The sequence below is a fragment of the Coregonus clupeaformis genome, chromosome 29, assembly GCF_020615455.1.
Source record: "Coregonus clupeaformis isolate EN_2021a chromosome 29, ASM2061545v1, whole genome shotgun sequence".
Classification (NCBI taxonomy): Eukaryota; Metazoa; Chordata; class Actinopteri; order Salmoniformes; family Salmonidae; genus Coregonus; species Coregonus clupeaformis.
Window position 1 is genome coordinate 54,050,147 of NC_059220.1, and position 17,546 is coordinate 54,067,692.

The 17,546-nt window shown below is 44.4% G+C and overlaps 3 protein-coding genes across 3 annotated transcripts; all 3 read right to left on the reverse strand.

Annotated features, from left to right (window-relative positions):
- Window positions 1–2,337: 2,337 nt before the first annotated feature.
- LOC123481122 (serine protease 30-like) lies at window positions 2,338–4,023 on the reverse strand. The gene is made up of 3 exons (XM_045208979.1): window positions 4,006–4,023; window positions 3,522–3,550; window positions 2,338–2,831 (listed from the first exon to the last, which is right to left on the reverse strand). The coding sequence occupies exons 1-3, from the start codon at window positions 4,021–4,023 to the stop codon at window positions 2,474–2,476; spliced, it is 405 nt and encodes a 134-aa protein (XP_045064914.1). The 3' UTR covers window positions 2,338–2,473.
- On the reverse strand, window positions 3,682–5,433 carry LOC121585381 (complement C1r subcomponent-like). The gene is made up of 5 exons (XM_045208980.1): window positions 5,427–5,433; window positions 5,052–5,259; window positions 4,512–4,888; window positions 4,147–4,344; window positions 3,682–3,882 (listed from the first exon to the last, which is right to left on the reverse strand). Exons 1-4 carry the CDS (start codon window positions 5,431–5,433, stop codon window positions 4,178–4,180), a joined length of 759 nt encoding a protein of 252 aa, XP_045064915.1. The 3' UTR covers window positions 3,682–3,882; window positions 4,147–4,177.
- Window positions 5,434–6,508: 1,075 nt separating this feature from the next.
- Window positions 6,509–7,376, reverse strand: LOC123482231 (mannan-binding lectin serine protease 2-like). The gene is made up of 3 exons (XM_045209228.1): window positions 7,254–7,376; window positions 6,842–7,026; window positions 6,509–6,692 (listed from the first exon to the last, which is right to left on the reverse strand). Exons 1-3 carry the CDS (start codon window positions 7,277–7,279, stop codon window positions 6,595–6,597), a joined length of 309 nt encoding a protein of 102 aa, XP_045065163.1. The 5' UTR covers window positions 7,280–7,376; the 3' UTR covers window positions 6,509–6,594.
- Window positions 7,377–17,546: the final 10,170 nt, after the last annotated feature.

The following is a 17,546-nucleotide window of genomic DNA, read 5'->3' on the forward strand; positions in this document are numbered from 1 at the left end:
AACGGTCCACCCGGTCGGTTGTTTGTGCCTGAGTCGGTTCGTCCTGCTGTCCTCAAATGGTCCCACGCCAGCAAGATGGCTTGTCACCCTGGCGTGGCTCGGACGATGGCGTTTCTTCGCAGACGTTTTTGGTGGCCTGCCATGGCCGAGGATACTCGGGGGTTTTGTTGCTGCCTGTCCAGTGTGTGCGCAGAATAAGAGTACCAATCGGCCCAGCTCTGGACTACTTCACCCCCTTCCTATTCCCCGGCGACCATGGTCGCATCTGGCCCTGGACTTCGTCACTGGGTTGCCCGCTTCTGAGGGGAACACGGTCGTTCTGACTATCGTGGACAGATTCAGCAAGTTCGCCCACTTTGTGCCAATTGCCAAGCTTCCCTCTGCCTCGGAGACGTCCGAGATCCTGGTTAGGGGAGGTTTTCAGGGTCCACGGTTTGCCCAGTGATATCGTTTCCGACCGTGGCCCTCAGTTTACCTCTGCTGTCTGGAAGTCCTTCTGTTTGGCCATTGGAGCTACAGTCAGTCTCACATCTGGTTTTCACCCCCAATCCAATGGTCAGGCGGAGAGAGCCAACCAGAAGATGGAATCCACGCTACGCTGCCTGGTCTCTTCCAACCCCACCTCCTGGGTCTCTCAGTTGCCTTGGGTTGAGTATGCCCACAATACTCTCCCTACATCTGCCACTGGGATGTCTCCCTTCCAGTGCCTGTATGGCTACCAACCTCCCTTGTTCCCTTCTCAGGAGAAGGAGCTCTCAGTGCCCTCTGTTCAGGCCCAGATTCGTCGTTGCCACCGGACCTGGCATCGGGCCAGAAAGGCACTCCTTAGAGTTTCGGACCGGTATCAGCTCCAGGCGAATCGTCGCCGGATCCCCGCTCCCACCTATACCATCGGAGATAGGGTCTGGTTGGCCACACGGGATCTTCCTTTACGGACTGAGTCTAGGAAGTTGTTACCGAAGTTCATTGGTCCGTTTGTGGTGGAGAAGGTGATCAATCCAGTGGCAGTTCGACTCAAACTACCGAGGACGCTCAGAGTCCATCCCACCTTTCATGTCTCCTGCCTCAAGCCTGTTTTCCTCAGTCCTCTGTTGCCTCCTCCGCCTCCGCCTCCTCCTCCTCCTCCTCGGATGATCGGAGGTGGTCCTGCCTACACGGTGCGACGCATCATGGATTCCAGACGGCGGGGCCGGGGTTTCCAGTATCTCGTGGACTGGGAGGGGTATGGTCCTGAAGAGAGGAGTTGGATTCGCGGCGACAGATCCTAGATGCTGACCTCATTCGTGACTTCTACCGCCTCCATCCTGGCGCTCCGGGAGTCCGCCCGGTGGCGTTCGTCGGAGGGGGGTACTGTAACGATCCCGGCAGTCTGAGTCGGGTCCTGTCTGTGGACTAGTTTTTCTGCTCGTGATCTCCAGTTTCCCGAGGGTTCTGGAACGCTCCCTGCCTGGTTGCCGGGCAACGTTGCTAGGCGGGAGCTCTCTTGATTTCCGCACCTGCATCCCATCAGCAATCTGCACACCTGGTCCTGATCATCACCCTTCTTAGGCTCTGGCCTAACATCCATTCCCTGCCGGATCGTTAGCCATGAACAGTAGGTTTACCAGAGTATCAGTCTTAGAGCTTCTAGCGTTAGTTTTGTTGTTTTGCACCTTGTTGGTTTGTTGTTTACTTACCTCCGTTTTGTTCCATCTGCAGTCACTCGTCCGAACCTTCATCCAACCTCTGCCTGGTGGTCGGCGGCTGCCGAGCCATGATGGGATCAACCACTGCACCCCCAACAACTAATCAACGCCGCCCGCTCTGTTCCCTGGATTATTCAGCATCACTCTTGAATTTGTAAATAAACACTCACCTTCGTTTCAACTTACCTTGTCCTGGTCTGCTTCTGGGTTCTGGCTTTGTAACTCGTGACACTGGGACACACCCGGCCCAGGTGTTTCCCATGTAGCTGACGACCCTCCCAACTCCGCCCACCGGCATCCTAATAAGGAAACAAGAGCAAAGAGAGAATACGGCAGACAGAGTGGGAGGGTCGTCACAATAGTTATGTAAATAAGGTATTTCTGTTTTGTATTTGTAAAACATTTGCAAAAATGTCTAAAAAACTGTTTTTGCTTCATCATTATGGGATATTGTGTGTAGATTGATGAGGAATTTATTATATTTAATCCATTTTAGAATAAGGCTGTAACGTAACAAAATGTGGAAAAAGTCAAAGGGTCTAAATACTTTCCGAATGCACTGTATGTCATGGAAAGTGCAGGTGTTCCTAATGTTTTGTACACTCAGTGTATTAAAATGGGCTATACAGTTGATAATACAAATAATGCAATGTTAAAAATACAGATTTCAAATGTATTAAATATGCTTCAGTTACAGAAAAGCATTAATTCAATAAAAAACATGTTTATATTTGCTGCTATCCTCGACAAACTCAAACATTTCTTGCATAATTTATACACCCATAATTTCAATTATCCTCCATGGTCTTCTTGATCCATTCTACGTAGCTAGCTACGCGGGTATAGACCCCATATTGGCCTGGCTCTCCACAGTCAATTCCCCAGCTGGCGATCCCTGCTGCCCAGAAAACTCCCCCATACTTTAGGACATACGGCCCTCCACCATCCCCTGCACAGATGTCCTTTCCACCCTCTGGTAACCCGGCACAGAACATGCTGTCTGTCAAATCAGGGGCTTCTCTCTTCTTCTTCCTCACCTCATCAATAGAGCTTCTGCACTTCACCTGGTCCACCAGGGGAATCCGGACATACCTGAGGTTACTAGGCATTTCATCATCATCTTTGAGGCCAAACCCTGAAACCCAGCTGTGAGAGGGAGGGAGGGAGAGAAAGAGAGAAAAGCCCTGTTTATACCTGGTGCTAACATGGGTCCTTTGTCCTGATCTTGTCTACATTCTGATTGTGCCCGTATTTCCAGAAAAGTGTCTACACCAGTTATTAAAATGTATCTGTTATCCGTCCACTGTGTCTGCATTGTGACCAGATTTCCTGGTCCCTTCCTTTATGCAAATTATTACACAGCTATTCTTTCAAAATAATATTTATTTATTCTAAGACACATATTGATGTAATCAGTCAATGTCTGCCCATGATTTTAGAGGGCAGAATAATGATGATTTAAATGGTTTCTCTGTCCAGATCTGTCTACACTTGTAAGATATCCAGACACAATGTGTGTCTGACTATCTCCGGAGGTGGGCAGGATGATCTGATCACAATCAGATCACAATGTGTCTTTTGATTGTCTACACTGGTCTAAAAATGTGGGCACAATCAGAATGTGGACAAGATCAGGACAAAGGATGCAAGTTAGAACCAAGTATAAACAGGGCTAGAGAGAGAGAAATGACACATGTACTATCATAGCTTCTGTTTCCATTGCATTGAGGTAGTTTTAGGATTTCAAAAAAATACAAAGGAAACAGAAACAGAGAATGCCCAATAACTATACTGTCAAAGATCAAACATTTACTGTACAGGAGAGCCAACTCTTACCCAACTCTTCCAGTGGAGTATTCAGCACCCTTTGCAGGCAGACACACTCACATAATAATAATAATAAGCCATTTAGCAGACGCTTTTATCCAAAGCGACTTACAGTCATGCGTGCATACATTTTTTGTGTATGGGTGGTCCCGGGGATCGAACCCACTACCTTGGCGTTACAAGCGCCGTGCTCTACCAGCTGAGCTACAGAGGACCACATGATGGAACTACTGAATGTGAGCAGGTGTTGGAGCTTGATCAAGGCAATGTCGTGGTTGAAGGATAAACCGTCTGTGTTGTTGTACCCAGGGTGAGGATGGAGAGGTGGAGACTGAAGGAGGTTTTCCACGTTGTTGTCGCCAACGAATGCCTGTTATGAAGTGAAGGGAAATGTGTGTGAATTTCAGTCAGTTACTGCATTTAACTACTGGGTGGAAATAGTAGTTTCTTCAACTATGAGCATCCAGAAGCATGTTTATTGTCTCTCCACTACTTCCTCAATCTTTGTCATCATCTCAGATGTAGGGTCAGGAGTTTTTCTATGATAAGCCTATAATTCAGGACCAGAGATAATCAGAAAAAACTCCTGGCCCAAGTAATTATGTAAACACCACCATAATCATTATTGCACTACCATAACTTCACTCTTCTTGATGACTTGGTTGTTATGTTGATGCACCAGTCAGGATCCAACTGTCCCCGATGACCATCCATCCTGATCGGCCTCCTTCCACACTGAGAAGCATCTGCCAGGGAAATGTTCCTTTTGGAGCTACCTCTCCACCCAGAATCCTTTGGTGCATTTCTATGGACACCATGGGTCTTCCACAGACTGGTGGATCAGGAAAAGCACAAATTATCACTTCTCCTCTCAGCAATGGTTCAGATTCCACATTGGGTCCAATATTACTGTAGAAAAGCACACAGCCAAAGCACACGCACAAAACAACAAAACACACAAACACATCCATAATATATATATTTTAGAATGTTTCTCACTTGTTTTTTGCTCTTCCTCCTCTATGGTCTTCTTGATCCAGTCTACGTGGTTAGCCACACGAGTGTAGATCCCATAGCTTCCACTCTGTCCACATCCAACACCCCAGCTGACGATTCCTGCTGCCCAGAAAGGCCCAGGAAGGATTCCTGCTTTTCGCAGGACGTACGCCCCTCCACTGTCCCCCTGACAGGAGTCCTTGCCTCCCTCAGGATTCCCAGCACAGAACATGTTGTCTGTTAGACTGGGAATTCCTTTCCTTTCATCTCTGCCTTCAATAGACTTTCTACAGATTGTCTGGTTCACCACAGGTAGAGGAACATACATGAGGTTATTGGTAGATGTATCAAACTCCATGGTGCCAAATCCTGACACCAAGCTGAAGCAGAGAGAAAGACAGAAGAACGGAATATACATAAGATGCTGTTCAACTTAACAATTTTAACAATCAATACAAAATCAGCAAATATCCACAAATTCAATAAATTGTTAACATGCAGATATTTGTAGTTGACTGTTTTAAACATAAAACCTAGGCTTACCCATTCCGCCCAGTCTGGTATTTAGCGTCCTTTGCTGGCAGACACAGTGGCATGATATGAGCATTGAATGTGATTGGGTGTTGGAGATGGATCAGGACGATGTCATGGTCATACTCTACATCATCTACGTTGTTGTATTCAGGGTGAAGATGGAGAGAGGCGACCTCAAGAGGGTGAGGTTTTGCACATTGTTGTCTCCAACATATACCTTTGGACAGGGTAAATCACACTTAATAAATACACTTAAACAGCAGTCAGACAGTCATTTTTCCATTGGATTTGGAGAGTGAAGCAAAAATTCTAAATGTGGCTCTACTTGAGCATTTTGGATTCGAGATCAAATGTTTTATATTAGGTGACAGTACCGAATGTCACCTTTCATTTGAGGGTATTTTCATACATATCTGTTTTACCATTTAGAAATGAAAGCACTTTATACATCTAGTCCCCCCCATTTGAAGATTAAATAAGTATTTGGACAAATTCACTTATTAAAGTAGTCAAAAGTTTAGTAGATGGTCCCATAATCCTTGCACACAATGACTACATCAAGCTTGTGACTTTACGAACTTGTTGGATGCATTTACAGCTTGTTTTGGTTGTGTTTCAGATTATATTTTGCCCAATAGGAACTATGTGGTGAATAATGTATTGTGTCATTTCGAGTGTCCCTCATACACCCCCAGAAAATGCATGTTTTGTTGTCACCTCTTTCTTATTCATCATTATTCATGATTAATGATTGTTGTAATCATGGTATCATCAGGATTCATTTAGAAGTATTCAGAAACATCTTATCTACTCACTTAGAAAGAAAATTACTCCAGTCATCATTCCCCATTCAGTTCCTATTGGGCAAAACATAACCCAAAATACAACCCAAATAAACTGCAAATGCAGAATCACAAGCTTGATGTAATCATTGCATGCGAGGAATATGGGACCTAATACACTATAAGTGAATTTGTCCAAATACTTATGACATCTTCAAATGGGGGGACTAGATACATAAAGTGCTTTCATTTCTGGACCCTGTAATAAAAGGTTAGATTCTGTACTCTCGCCTCATATGAAACATTTGATCTCAAATCCAAAATGCTGGAGTATGAATTCCACATTTTATTTTGCTTCACTGTGAAATACATACGGAGGGGTGTACATCTAGCACAGACCCAGATAAGGGGCCATGTCAAAAAGATAACCCATGCTTTTATTTTCATTAATACACACTCGTCTCACCCTAACGTCTTGCCAGGTATGTCCATGCAGGACATGTGCTGCAGTCATGATCCAGCGGTCCCCGATCACTATCCCTCCTCCTTTACCATTAGCGCTCAGCAACACCTGCCAGGGGAAGGATCCAACTGGAGCTGGCTTTCCCCCAACAATCCTTCCAAACCCCGGGAGGTTCACTGTAGGACGACCACACACTAGGGACAGAGAGAGACATCTACTGGTCATCCAGGGACAGACTGACTGTAGATACACACACACACAGGGAAAGAACACATACGATACACAGTAGACACAAACACACACACGCTCAAGGGTGAAACTCTGAGTTACTTGGAATACATTGAGGAATCAGTGAGATTTTCAGGCTGTCTTTCCACTTTCCGTCTGATGAGCATGTGAAGTTTCCTGATAAACGTGTGAGAGAGATGTGATTAAACGATACATACATTAGGCATTGAATAGTTGCAGTTGTTTAATTTACAAAAGATTAGAGACTTGCAGGTTGAAAACCGATGTCACTGTAGTGAAGAATATAAGGATGATTTTAGTCTGACTTTTAGCCCCTTCAGGAAGAGTGTAGAACGGCTCATTGCAGTGGTACTGAATGACTGAGAGGTGCTGGTTCTGAGAGCCAGATATGACCTTCAACCTTCCATTCAGCAACGGTTCAGGTTTCCCACAGCCAATCACTGTAGAAGAGACTGGAACCCAAATCTCACACACAGACACACCCAGCAGCCTGGACACACAATATGTTGGGAAGGGGAGATTTGAGACTGAGTGTGTCTCATCATAAAATAATAATGTTGAGAAATACCGTACAAAAAGTATTATGATCTCATAATTCATACTTAATATGGGTGTAAATCACTGTAACTGAACGTCTGTTTAGTAATATTAAGACAGCTTGAATCCAAGCAGGGGAGACATGGAAAACAACAACAGAATAAACAACAGTAGACTCACCAGAGTGTTGAATAGACCCAGTCCATGACTGTGATTGGACAGGAGAGACTATGGTGAATGAACCTGCTGTGTAAGACTTGAAGTCCTCACTTTGTATATCACAGCCCCGCAGTCTTACGGGTACGTTAGCTGACTCTGTTTGTTTTAGTGGGGAGTTTGACTAAAGAGTCTAAAAGTCATGTTAAAAAACTTCTCTGTTTGACTTGGCCCAGAAGACACATGCATACACACACGATAACATACGCACTATACACACACGTACACATGGATTTTGTGTTGTAGATAAAGTACCAGTCAAAAGTTTGGACACACCTACTCAAGGGCTTTTCTTTATTTTTTCTATTTTCTACATTGTAGAATAATAGTGAAGACATCAAAACTATGAAATAACACATATGGAATCATGTAGTAACCAAAAAATTGTTAAACAAATCAAAATATATTTTATATTTGAGATTCTTCAAATAGCCACCTTTTGCCTTGATGACAGCTTTGCACACTCTTGGCATTCTCTCAACCAGCTTCATGACGTAGTCACCTGGAATGCATTTCAATAAACAGGTGTGCCTTGTTAAAAGTTAATTTGTGGAATGTATTTCCTTCTTAATGCATTTGAGCAAATCAGTTGTGTTGTGACAAGGTAGGGGTGGCATACAGAAGAGAGCCCTATTTGGTAAAATACCAAGTCCATATTATGGCAAGAACAGCTCAAATAAGCAAAGAGAAACGACAGTCCACCATTACTTTAAGACATGGGCAATCAATCTGGAAAATGTCTCACCATCAACTGTTCAGAGGACACTGTGTAAATCAGGACTTTGTGGTCGAATTGCTGCATAGACACCACTACTAAAGGACACCAATAAGAAGAAGAGACTTCCTTGGGCCAAAAAACACGAGCAATGGACATTAGACCGGTAGAAATCTGTCCTTTGGTCTGATGAGTCCAAATGTGTGGTTCCCACCGTGAAGCATGGATGAGGAGGTGTGATGGTGTGGGGGTGCTTTGCTGGTGACACTGTTTGCATGGCTACCACAGCATTCTGCAGCGATACGCCATCACATCTGGTTTGCGCTTAGTGGGGCTTTCATTTGCTTTTCAACAGGACAATGACCCAAAACACACCTCCAGGCTATGTAAGGGCTATTTGACCAAGAAGGAGAGTGATGGAGTGCTGCATCAGATGACCTGGCCTCCACAATCACCCGACCTCAACCCAATTTAGATGGTTTGGGATGACTTGAACCACAGAGTGAAGGAAAAGTAGCCAACAAGTGCTCAGCATATGTGGGAACTCCTTCAAGACTGTTGGAAAACCATTCCTCATGAAGCTGGTTGAGAGAATGCCAAGAGTGTGCAAAGCTGTCATCAAGGCAAAGGGTGGCTACTTTGAAAAATCTAACATTTAAAATACTTTTTTGGTTATGCAATAAAAACATATTATTGTTTATTATTTTATTATATGTTATTTCATAGTTTCGATGTCTTCACTATTATTCTACAATGTAGACAATAGTAAAAATAAAGAAAAACCCTTGAATGAGTAGGTGTGTCCAAACTTTTGACTGGTAATGTATGTGGTAGTAGAGTAGTGGCCTGAGGGCACATACTTAATGTGTTGTGAAATCTGTTGTGAATGTATTGTAATGTTTTTAAAACCTTAAACCTTAATGCCTTAATTTTGCTGGACCCCAGGAAAGGTAGCTGCTGCCAAGGCAGCAGCTAATGGGTATCCATAATAAATAGAAATACACAGCGGCGATTTTAACATGTACATCTTGGTGGAGTAAACGCCCCAATTTGTTTTTAGATGCATGCCAGCAAAGCCACTGCACAACACAACACAACACTAAACAATACATTAATTGCACTATAATGGTGACAAACGGTGCCCACAAACTGTTAGGGCCTACATAAAGCTGTCCCAACAGAAGAGATTTCTTTTCAGCACCATGGAGTGAATCCTTACCACTGCTACACCTGGCTATCAACAGAGCCTTGTCTGGCAGCGAAACAGTTCATTCAGCCTAATTTATTGCCTTAAAAAAAAACATAGCTGATATGGCTGACTTGCTTAAACAAATGTGGTGTCTACCGACAATTGAGATGTACAAACTGTGGCATAAGGGGACGACAAGCGGATAAGATGCAATCCGTAATTTCGATTAAGACATTAATGAGCGAGCCAGGACGGACGTAGTCAATATAACTATTTGTTCAGCACTTTTGAAATGTACAGCAACAGAATTTAGAACATGGGCCATTCTTACAGTATTCTCCCTGTACAACAAGTCAGAACCGTAGGATAAATAAGGGGCATATAAGCAGACAATGAAAGCTCTTACAATATTTGATGATTACATTTCTCTAAAGCAGGCTATAGGCTACATGTGCACCACCAAGTCAGAACAGTAGGCTAAGTTATGAGGGGGAAATGGACCAAATTATTAGGATGAGGCACATGGGCTACTAATAGCTTACTACACAACATACATTTAATATTACATTCTTAGCTACAGTATACATATCTCCCTGGGATATTACATTATTTATGCAGCAGCATACAATACATTTTTGGACTCACCTTGTTGTGCTGTGCTCACTTGAACGGGAAGGTGGCGCGACGGTCCTTGTGGGCAAATTTAGAATCCTTTCCCAATTCAGTTTTATCTGTGCAGATGTTGCCCACTATCTAAGGATGTTTTTCAGACATTGATCTGGACTGATTGTTGACCATGTTTGTAAACCAATTGCCATGATCTGAATAAAGGTCACCAAAATGTCAAAAGAAAACAGCTCTTCCACAACTTTGACAGTAAAACAGTTATTTAGAAAATGTAAAAACAAGAAAAATCATAAACAATTTATGTATTAGAAAAAGCCTTGCAATTGTATTGATTAAATTATCATGGATTTGACTAATTGATAAGCCCCGATGCTAGTATTGTACTGTACATAATACAGATGTTTTGCTGTAAATCCAATCAATTTTTCTCAATGAGCACTGTGATCAACATAAAATTCCTATATAAAATATACACTAACTGTACAAACATTAGGAACACCGTCCTAATATTGAGTTGCCCTAAGAATAGCCTTAATTCGTCGGGGCATGGACTCTACAAGGTGTCAAAAGCGTTCCACAGGGATGCTGGCCCATGTTGACTCCAATGCTTCCCACAGTTGTGTCAAGTTGGCTGGATGGTCCTTTGGGTGGTGGACCATTCTTGATACACATGGGAAACAGCGTTGCAGCTCTTCACACACTCAAACCGGGGCGCCTGGCAGCTACTACCATACCCCGTTCAAAGGCACTTAAATATTTTGTCTTGCCCATTCATCCTCTGAATGGCACACATGCACAATCCATGTCTCAATTGTCTCAAGGCTTAAAAATCCTTCTTTAACCTGTCTCCTCCCGTTCATCTACACTGACTTGAAGTGGATTGATCAGGTGACATCAATCTTTGGGGAGTTTCTCCCATTCTTCTCTGCAGATCCTCTCAAGCTCTGTCAGGTTGGATGGGGAGCGTCGCTGCACAGCTATATTCAGGTCTCTCCAGAGATGTTCGATCTGGTTCGAGGTGAACCTTCGCCCCAGTCTGAGGTCATGAGCGCTCTGCAGCAAGTTTTCTCACGGATATCTCTGTACTTTACTCCATTCATCTTTCCTTCGATCCTGACTAGTCTCCCAGTCTCTGCCGCTGAAAAACATCAAATCAAATCAAATCAAATCAAATTGTATTGGTCACATGCGCCGAATACAACAGGTGCAGACATTACAGTGAAATGCTTACTTACAGCCCTTAACCAACAGTGCATTTATTTTAAACAAAAAAGTAAGAATAAAACAACAACAAAAAAGTGTTGAGAAAAAAAAGAGCAGAAGTAAAATAAAGTGACAGTAGGGAGGCTATATATACAGTAAAATAAAGTGACAGTAGGGAGGCTATATATATATATATACAGGGGGGTACCGTTGCATAGTCAATGTGCGGGGGCACCGGCTAGTTGAGGTAGTTGAGGTAATATGTACATGTGGGTAGAGTTAAAGTGACTATGCATAAATACTTAACAGAGTAGCAGCAGCGTAAAAAGGATGGGGTGGGGGGCAGTGCAAATAGTCCGGGTAGCCATGATTAGCTGTTCAGGAGTCTTATGGCTTGGGGGTAGAAGCTGTTGAGAAGTCTTTTGGACCTAGACTTGGCACTCCGGTACCGCTTGCCGTGCGGTAGCAGAGAGAACAGTCTATGACTAGGGTGGCTGGAGTCTTTGACAATTTTGAGGGCCTTCCTCTGACACCGCCTGGTATAGAGGTCCTGGATGGCAGGGAGCTTTGCCCCAGTGATGTACTGGGCCGTACGCACTACCCTCTGTAGTGCCTTGCGGTCAGAGGCCAAGCAGTTGCCATACAAGGCGGTGATGCAACCAGTCAGGATGCTCTCGATGGTGCAGCTGTAGAATTTTTTGAGGATCTGAGGACCCATGCCAAATCTTTTTAGTCTCCTGAGGGGAATAGGCTTTGTCGTGCCCTCTTCACGACTGTCTTGGTGTGTTTGGACCATGATAGTTCGTTGGTGATGTGGACACCAAGGAACTTGAAGCTCTCGACCTGTTCCACTACAGCCCCGTCGATGAGAATGGGGGCGTGCTCAGTCCTCTTTTTTTTCCTGTAGTCCACAATCATCTCCTTTGTCTTGGTCACGTTGAGGGAGAGGTTGTTGTCCTGGCACCACACGGCCAGATCTCTGACCTCCTCCCTATAGGCTGTCTCATCGTTGTCGGTGATCAGGCCTACCACTGTTGTGTCGTCGGCAAACTTAATGATGGTGTTGGAGTCGTGCCTGGCCATGCAGTCATGGGTGAACAGAGAGTACAGGAGGGGGACTGAGCACGCACCCCTGAGGGGCCCCGTGTTGAGGATCAGTGTGGCAGATGTGTTGTTACCTACCCTTACCACCTGGGGCGGCCCGTCAGGAAGTCCAGGATCCAGTTGCAGAGGGAGGTGTTTAGTCCCAGGATCCTTAGCTTAGTGATGAGCTTAGAGGGCACTATGGTGTTGAATGCTGAGCTGTAGTCAATGAATAGCATTCTCACGTAGGTGTTCCTCTTGTCCAGGTGGGAAAGGGCAGTGTGGAGTGCGATAGAGATTGCATCATCTGTGGATCTGTTGGGGCGGCACCACCATGCTTCACCGTAGGGATGGTGCCAGGTTTCCTCCAGACGTGACGCTTGGCATTCAAGCCAAAGAGTTCAATCTTGGTTTCATCAGACCAGAGAATCTTGTTTCTCATGGTCTGAGAGTCCTTTAAGTGCCTTTTGGCAAACTCCAAGCGGGCTGTCATGTGCATTTTACTGACGAGTGGCTTCCGTCTGGCCACTACCATAAAGGCCTGATTGTTGGAGTGCTGCAGAGATGGTTGTCCTTCTGGAAGGTTCTCCCATCCCCACAGAGGAACTCTGGAGCTCTGTCAGAGTGACCATCGGATTCTTGGTCACCTCCCTAACCAAGGCCCTTCTCCCCCGATTGCTCAGTTTGGCCAGGCAGCCAGCTCTAGGTAGAGTCTTGGTGGTTCCAAACTTCTTCCATTTAATAATGACAGAGGCCAATGTGTTCTTGGGGACCTTCGATGCTGCAGAAATGTTTTGGTATCCATCCCCACATCTGTGCCTCAACACAATCCTGTCTCGGAGCTCTACGGACAATTCCTTCGACCTCATGGCTTGCTTTTTGCTCTGACATGCACTGTCAACTGTGGGACCTTATGTAGACAGGTGTGTGCCTTTCCAAATCATGTCCAATCAATTGAATTTACCACAAGTGGACTCCAATCAAGTTGTAGAAACATCTCAAGGATGATCAATGGAAACAGGATGCACTTTGAGCTCAATTTCGAGTCTCATAACAAAGGGTCTGAATAGTTATGTAAATAAGGTATTTCTGTTTTGTATTTGTAACAACTTTGCAAAAATGTCTAAAAATCTGTTTTTGCTTTATCATTATGTGTGTAGATTGATGAGGAATTTATTATATTTAATCAAATTTAGAATAAGGCTGTAACGTAACAAAATTGTGGAAAAGTCAAAGGGTCTAAATACTTTCCGAATGCACTGTACAGTGGGGAAAAAAGTATTTAGTCAGCCACCAATTGTGCAAGTTCTCCCACTTAAAAAGATGAGAGAGGCCTGTAATTTTCATCATAGGTACACGTCAACTATGACAGACAAAATGAGAAAAAAAATTCCAGAAAATCACATTGTAGGATTTTTAATGAATTTATTAGCAAATTATGGTGGAAAATAAGTATTTGGTCAATAACAAAAGTTTCTCAATACTTTGTTATATACCCTTTGTTGGCAATGACACAGGTCAAACATTTTCTGTAAGTCTTCACAAGGTTTTCACACACTGTTGCTGGTATTTTGGCCCATTCCTCCATGCAGATCTCCTCTAGAGCAGTGATGTTTTGGGGCTGTCGCTGGGCAACACGGACTTTCAACTCCCCTCCAAAGATTTTCTATGGGGTTGAGATCTGGAGACTGGCTAGGCCACTCCAGGATCTTGAAATGCTTCTTAGGAAGCCACTCCTTCGTTGCCCGGGCGGTGTGTTTGGGATCATTGTCATGCTGAAAGACCCAGCCACGTTTCATCTTCAATGCCCTTGCTGATGGAAGGAGGTTTTCACTCAAAATCTCACGATACATGACCCCATTCATTCTTTCTTTTACACGGATCAGTCGTCCTGGTCCCTTTGCAGAAAAACAGCCCCAAAGCATGATGTTTCCACCCCCATGCTTCACAGTAGGTATGGTGTTCTTTGAATGCAACTCAGCATACTTTGTCCTCCAAACACGACGAGTTGAGTTTTTACCAAAAAGTTCTATTTTGGTTTCATCTGACCATATGACATTCTTCCAATCCTCTTCTGGATCATCCAAATGCAGTCTAGCAAACTTCAGACGGGCCTGGACATGTACTGGCTTAAGCAGGGGGACACGTCTGGCACTGCAGGATTTGAGTCCCTGGCGGCGTAGTGTGTTACTGATGGTAGGCTTTGTTACTTTGGTCCCAGCTCTCTGCAGGTCATTCACTAGGTCCCCCCGTGTGGTTCTGGGATTTTTACTCACCATTCTTGTGATTATTTTGACCCCACGGGGTGAGATCTTGCGTGGAGCCCCAGATCGAGGGAGATTATCAGTGGTCTTATATGTCTTCCATTTCCTAATAATTGCTCCCACAGTTGATTTCTTCAAACCAAGCTGCTTACCTATTGCAGATTCAGTCTTCCCAGCCTGGTGCAGGTCTACAATTTTGTTTCTGGCGTCCTTTGACAGCTCTTTGGTCTTGGCCATAGTGGAGTTTGGAGTGTGACTGTTTGAGGTTGTGGACAGGTGTCTTTTATACTGATAACAAGTTCAAACAGGTGTCATTAATACAGGTAACGAGTGGAGGACAGAGGAGCCTCTTAAAGAAGAAGTTACAGGTCTGTGAGAGCCAGAAATCTTGCTTGTTTGTAGGTGACCAAATACTTATTTTCCACCATAATTTGCAAATAAATTCATTAAAAATCCTACAATGTGATTTTCTGGAGAAAAAAAATCTCAATTTGTCTGTCATAGTTGACGTGTACCTATGATGAAAATTACAGGCTTCTCTCATCTTTTTAAGTGGGAGAACTTGCACAATTGGTGGCTGACTAAATACTTTTTCCCCCACTGTATGTCATGGAAAGAGCAGGTGTTCCTAATGTTTTGTACACTCAGTGTTTTAAAATGGGCTATACAGTTGATAATAAAAATAATGTAATGTTAAAAAGACAGACTTCAAATGTATTAAATATGCTTCAGTTACAGAAAAGCATTAATTCAATAAAAAACATGTTTATATTTTATATTTGCTGCTATCCTCGACAAACACAAACATTTCTTGCATCATTTATACACCCATAATTTCAATTATCCTCCATGGTCTTCTTGATCCATTCTACGTAGCTAGCTACGCGGGTATAGACCCCATATTGGCCTGGCTCTCCACAGCCAATTCCCCAGCTGGCGATCCCTGCTGCCCAGAAAACTCCCCCACACTTCAGGACATACGGCCCTCCACCATCCCCTGCACAGATGTCCTTTCCACCCTCTGGTAACCCGGCACAGAACATGCTGTCTGTCAAATCAGGGGATTCTCTCTTCCTCTTCCTCACCTCATCAATAGAGCTTCTGCACTTCACCTGGTCCACCAGGGGAATCCGGACATACCTGAGGTTACTGGGCATTTCATCATCATCTTTGAGGCCAAACCCTGAAACCCAGCTGTGAGAGGGAGGGAGGGAGAGAAAGAGAGAAAAGCCCTGTTTATACCTGGTGCTAACATGGGTCCTTTGTCCTGATCTTGTCTACATTCTGATTGTGCCCACATTTCCAGAAATGTGTCTACACATCAGTGGAGGCTGCTGAGGGGAGGACGGCTCATAATAATGGCTGGAACGGAGTGAATGGAATGGCATCAAACACATGGAAACCATGTGTTTGATGTTGTTGATACCTTTCCACTGATTCCGCTCCAGCCATTACCACGTGCCCGTCCTCCCCAATTAAGATGCCACCAACCTCCTGTGCTTCTATGTACTGTGTCGCCAGTGCGCGTGCACAGCCCAGTGCGTCCTGTGCTAACGCCACACACGTACTGTGCGGAAGTGGGCATCCAGCCAGGACGGGTTCTGCCAACTCTACGCTCCAGACCTCCAGTGCACCTCCACAGTCCGGTACGCCCCGTACCTGCTCCCCGCACCAAACCAGTGGTGCCTGTCGCCAGCCGCCTCCGAGGCTGAATGCCCACCCGGACCCTCCCCTAATGAGTCAGGTTGGTGCGGCCGGAGTACGCACCTTTGGGGGGGGGGGGGGTACTGTCACGCCCTGACCTGGAGAGACTGTTATTATTTGTGTAGTTTGGTCAGGGTGTGAAAATCTATGTATTGTAATTCTATGTTTGGCCGGGTGTGGTTCCCAATCAGAGGCAGCTGTCGCTCGTTGTCTCTGATTGGGGTTCATACTTAGGCAGCCAGTTTTCCTGCCTGGGTTGTGGGATCTTGTTTCGTGTTTAGCCCATAGGACTTCAAGGTTTTGTTGATTTTGTCGAGTGTTTATCTTCACTATAAACATGTACGCATACCACGCTGCACCTTGGTCTGACCCGTCTCTCAACGATCGTGACAAGAAGAACGGAATAGACATAACATGCTGTTCAATTTAACAATTTTAACAATCAATACAAAATCAGCAAATATCCACAAATTCAATAAATTGTTAACATGCAGATATTTGTAGTTGACTGTTTTAAACATAAAACCTAGGCTTACCCATTCCGCCCAGTCGGGTATTTAGCGTCCTTTGCTGGCAGACACAGTGGCATGACATGAGCATTGAATGTGATTGGGTGTTGGAGATGGATCAGGGCGATGTCATGGTCATTGTTACGGATACAAGTATCCTGTGTGTGTTTTTGCGTTTTTCCTCTCCTTCTGCCCTAATCACAGGTGTCCTTTATGTTCCTGATTGGTGGTCGTTGGGGTGTCCCACCTGTCCGACATCCGTTTGGCTGCTGATTGCTGAGGTGGACCAATCAGTGGACATTCCTCTGTATTGCACCACCTGTTTCTGGTTTTTCACTTACACCTCCCATTGTTTTAAAAGCCAGTCAGTTGTGTTTGTTGGGAGAGACTATTTCTGTGTGTAAGTATGGATACTGTGGTGTTCTGTGTACTCACTCATTTGCTGGTTACTCTGTTTGGTAACTTTGATGTGTGTTTCTGGGAAAAGGGGGATTTAAGCAAGTTGCCCTTGGGCATACATTACCCGTAGGAAGAAAATTGTCTAAAAACACTAGTTAGACCTGAGCGGACCACCCACTGTAATTTTTGTATGATTAGCAGTAGCTTAGCGGTTCTTGAGGCAGGCAAGATCAGTTTAGGGTTTTTTTACATTATTGTTTCATTTCTTGGGTCCTGCTCAGCCCTTTTTACCAAACCTTTACTGTGTGTTCAAAATAAACATTTTATGTTTGACGGTAGCTTATGGTTGTCATGTATTTTTTGTTCTCACTGTTTCCATGTCATGATTCTAATTTGCATGAATTATGTTACGGGTCTCTTGTCCATCCACCCTAGACTTTTAAAGCCACGGGGTTCGTAACAGTCATACTCTATGTTGTATTCAGGGTGAAGATGGAGAGAGGCGACCTCAAGACGTGGAGACTGGGTGAGGTTTTGCACATTTTTGTCTCCAACATATACCTT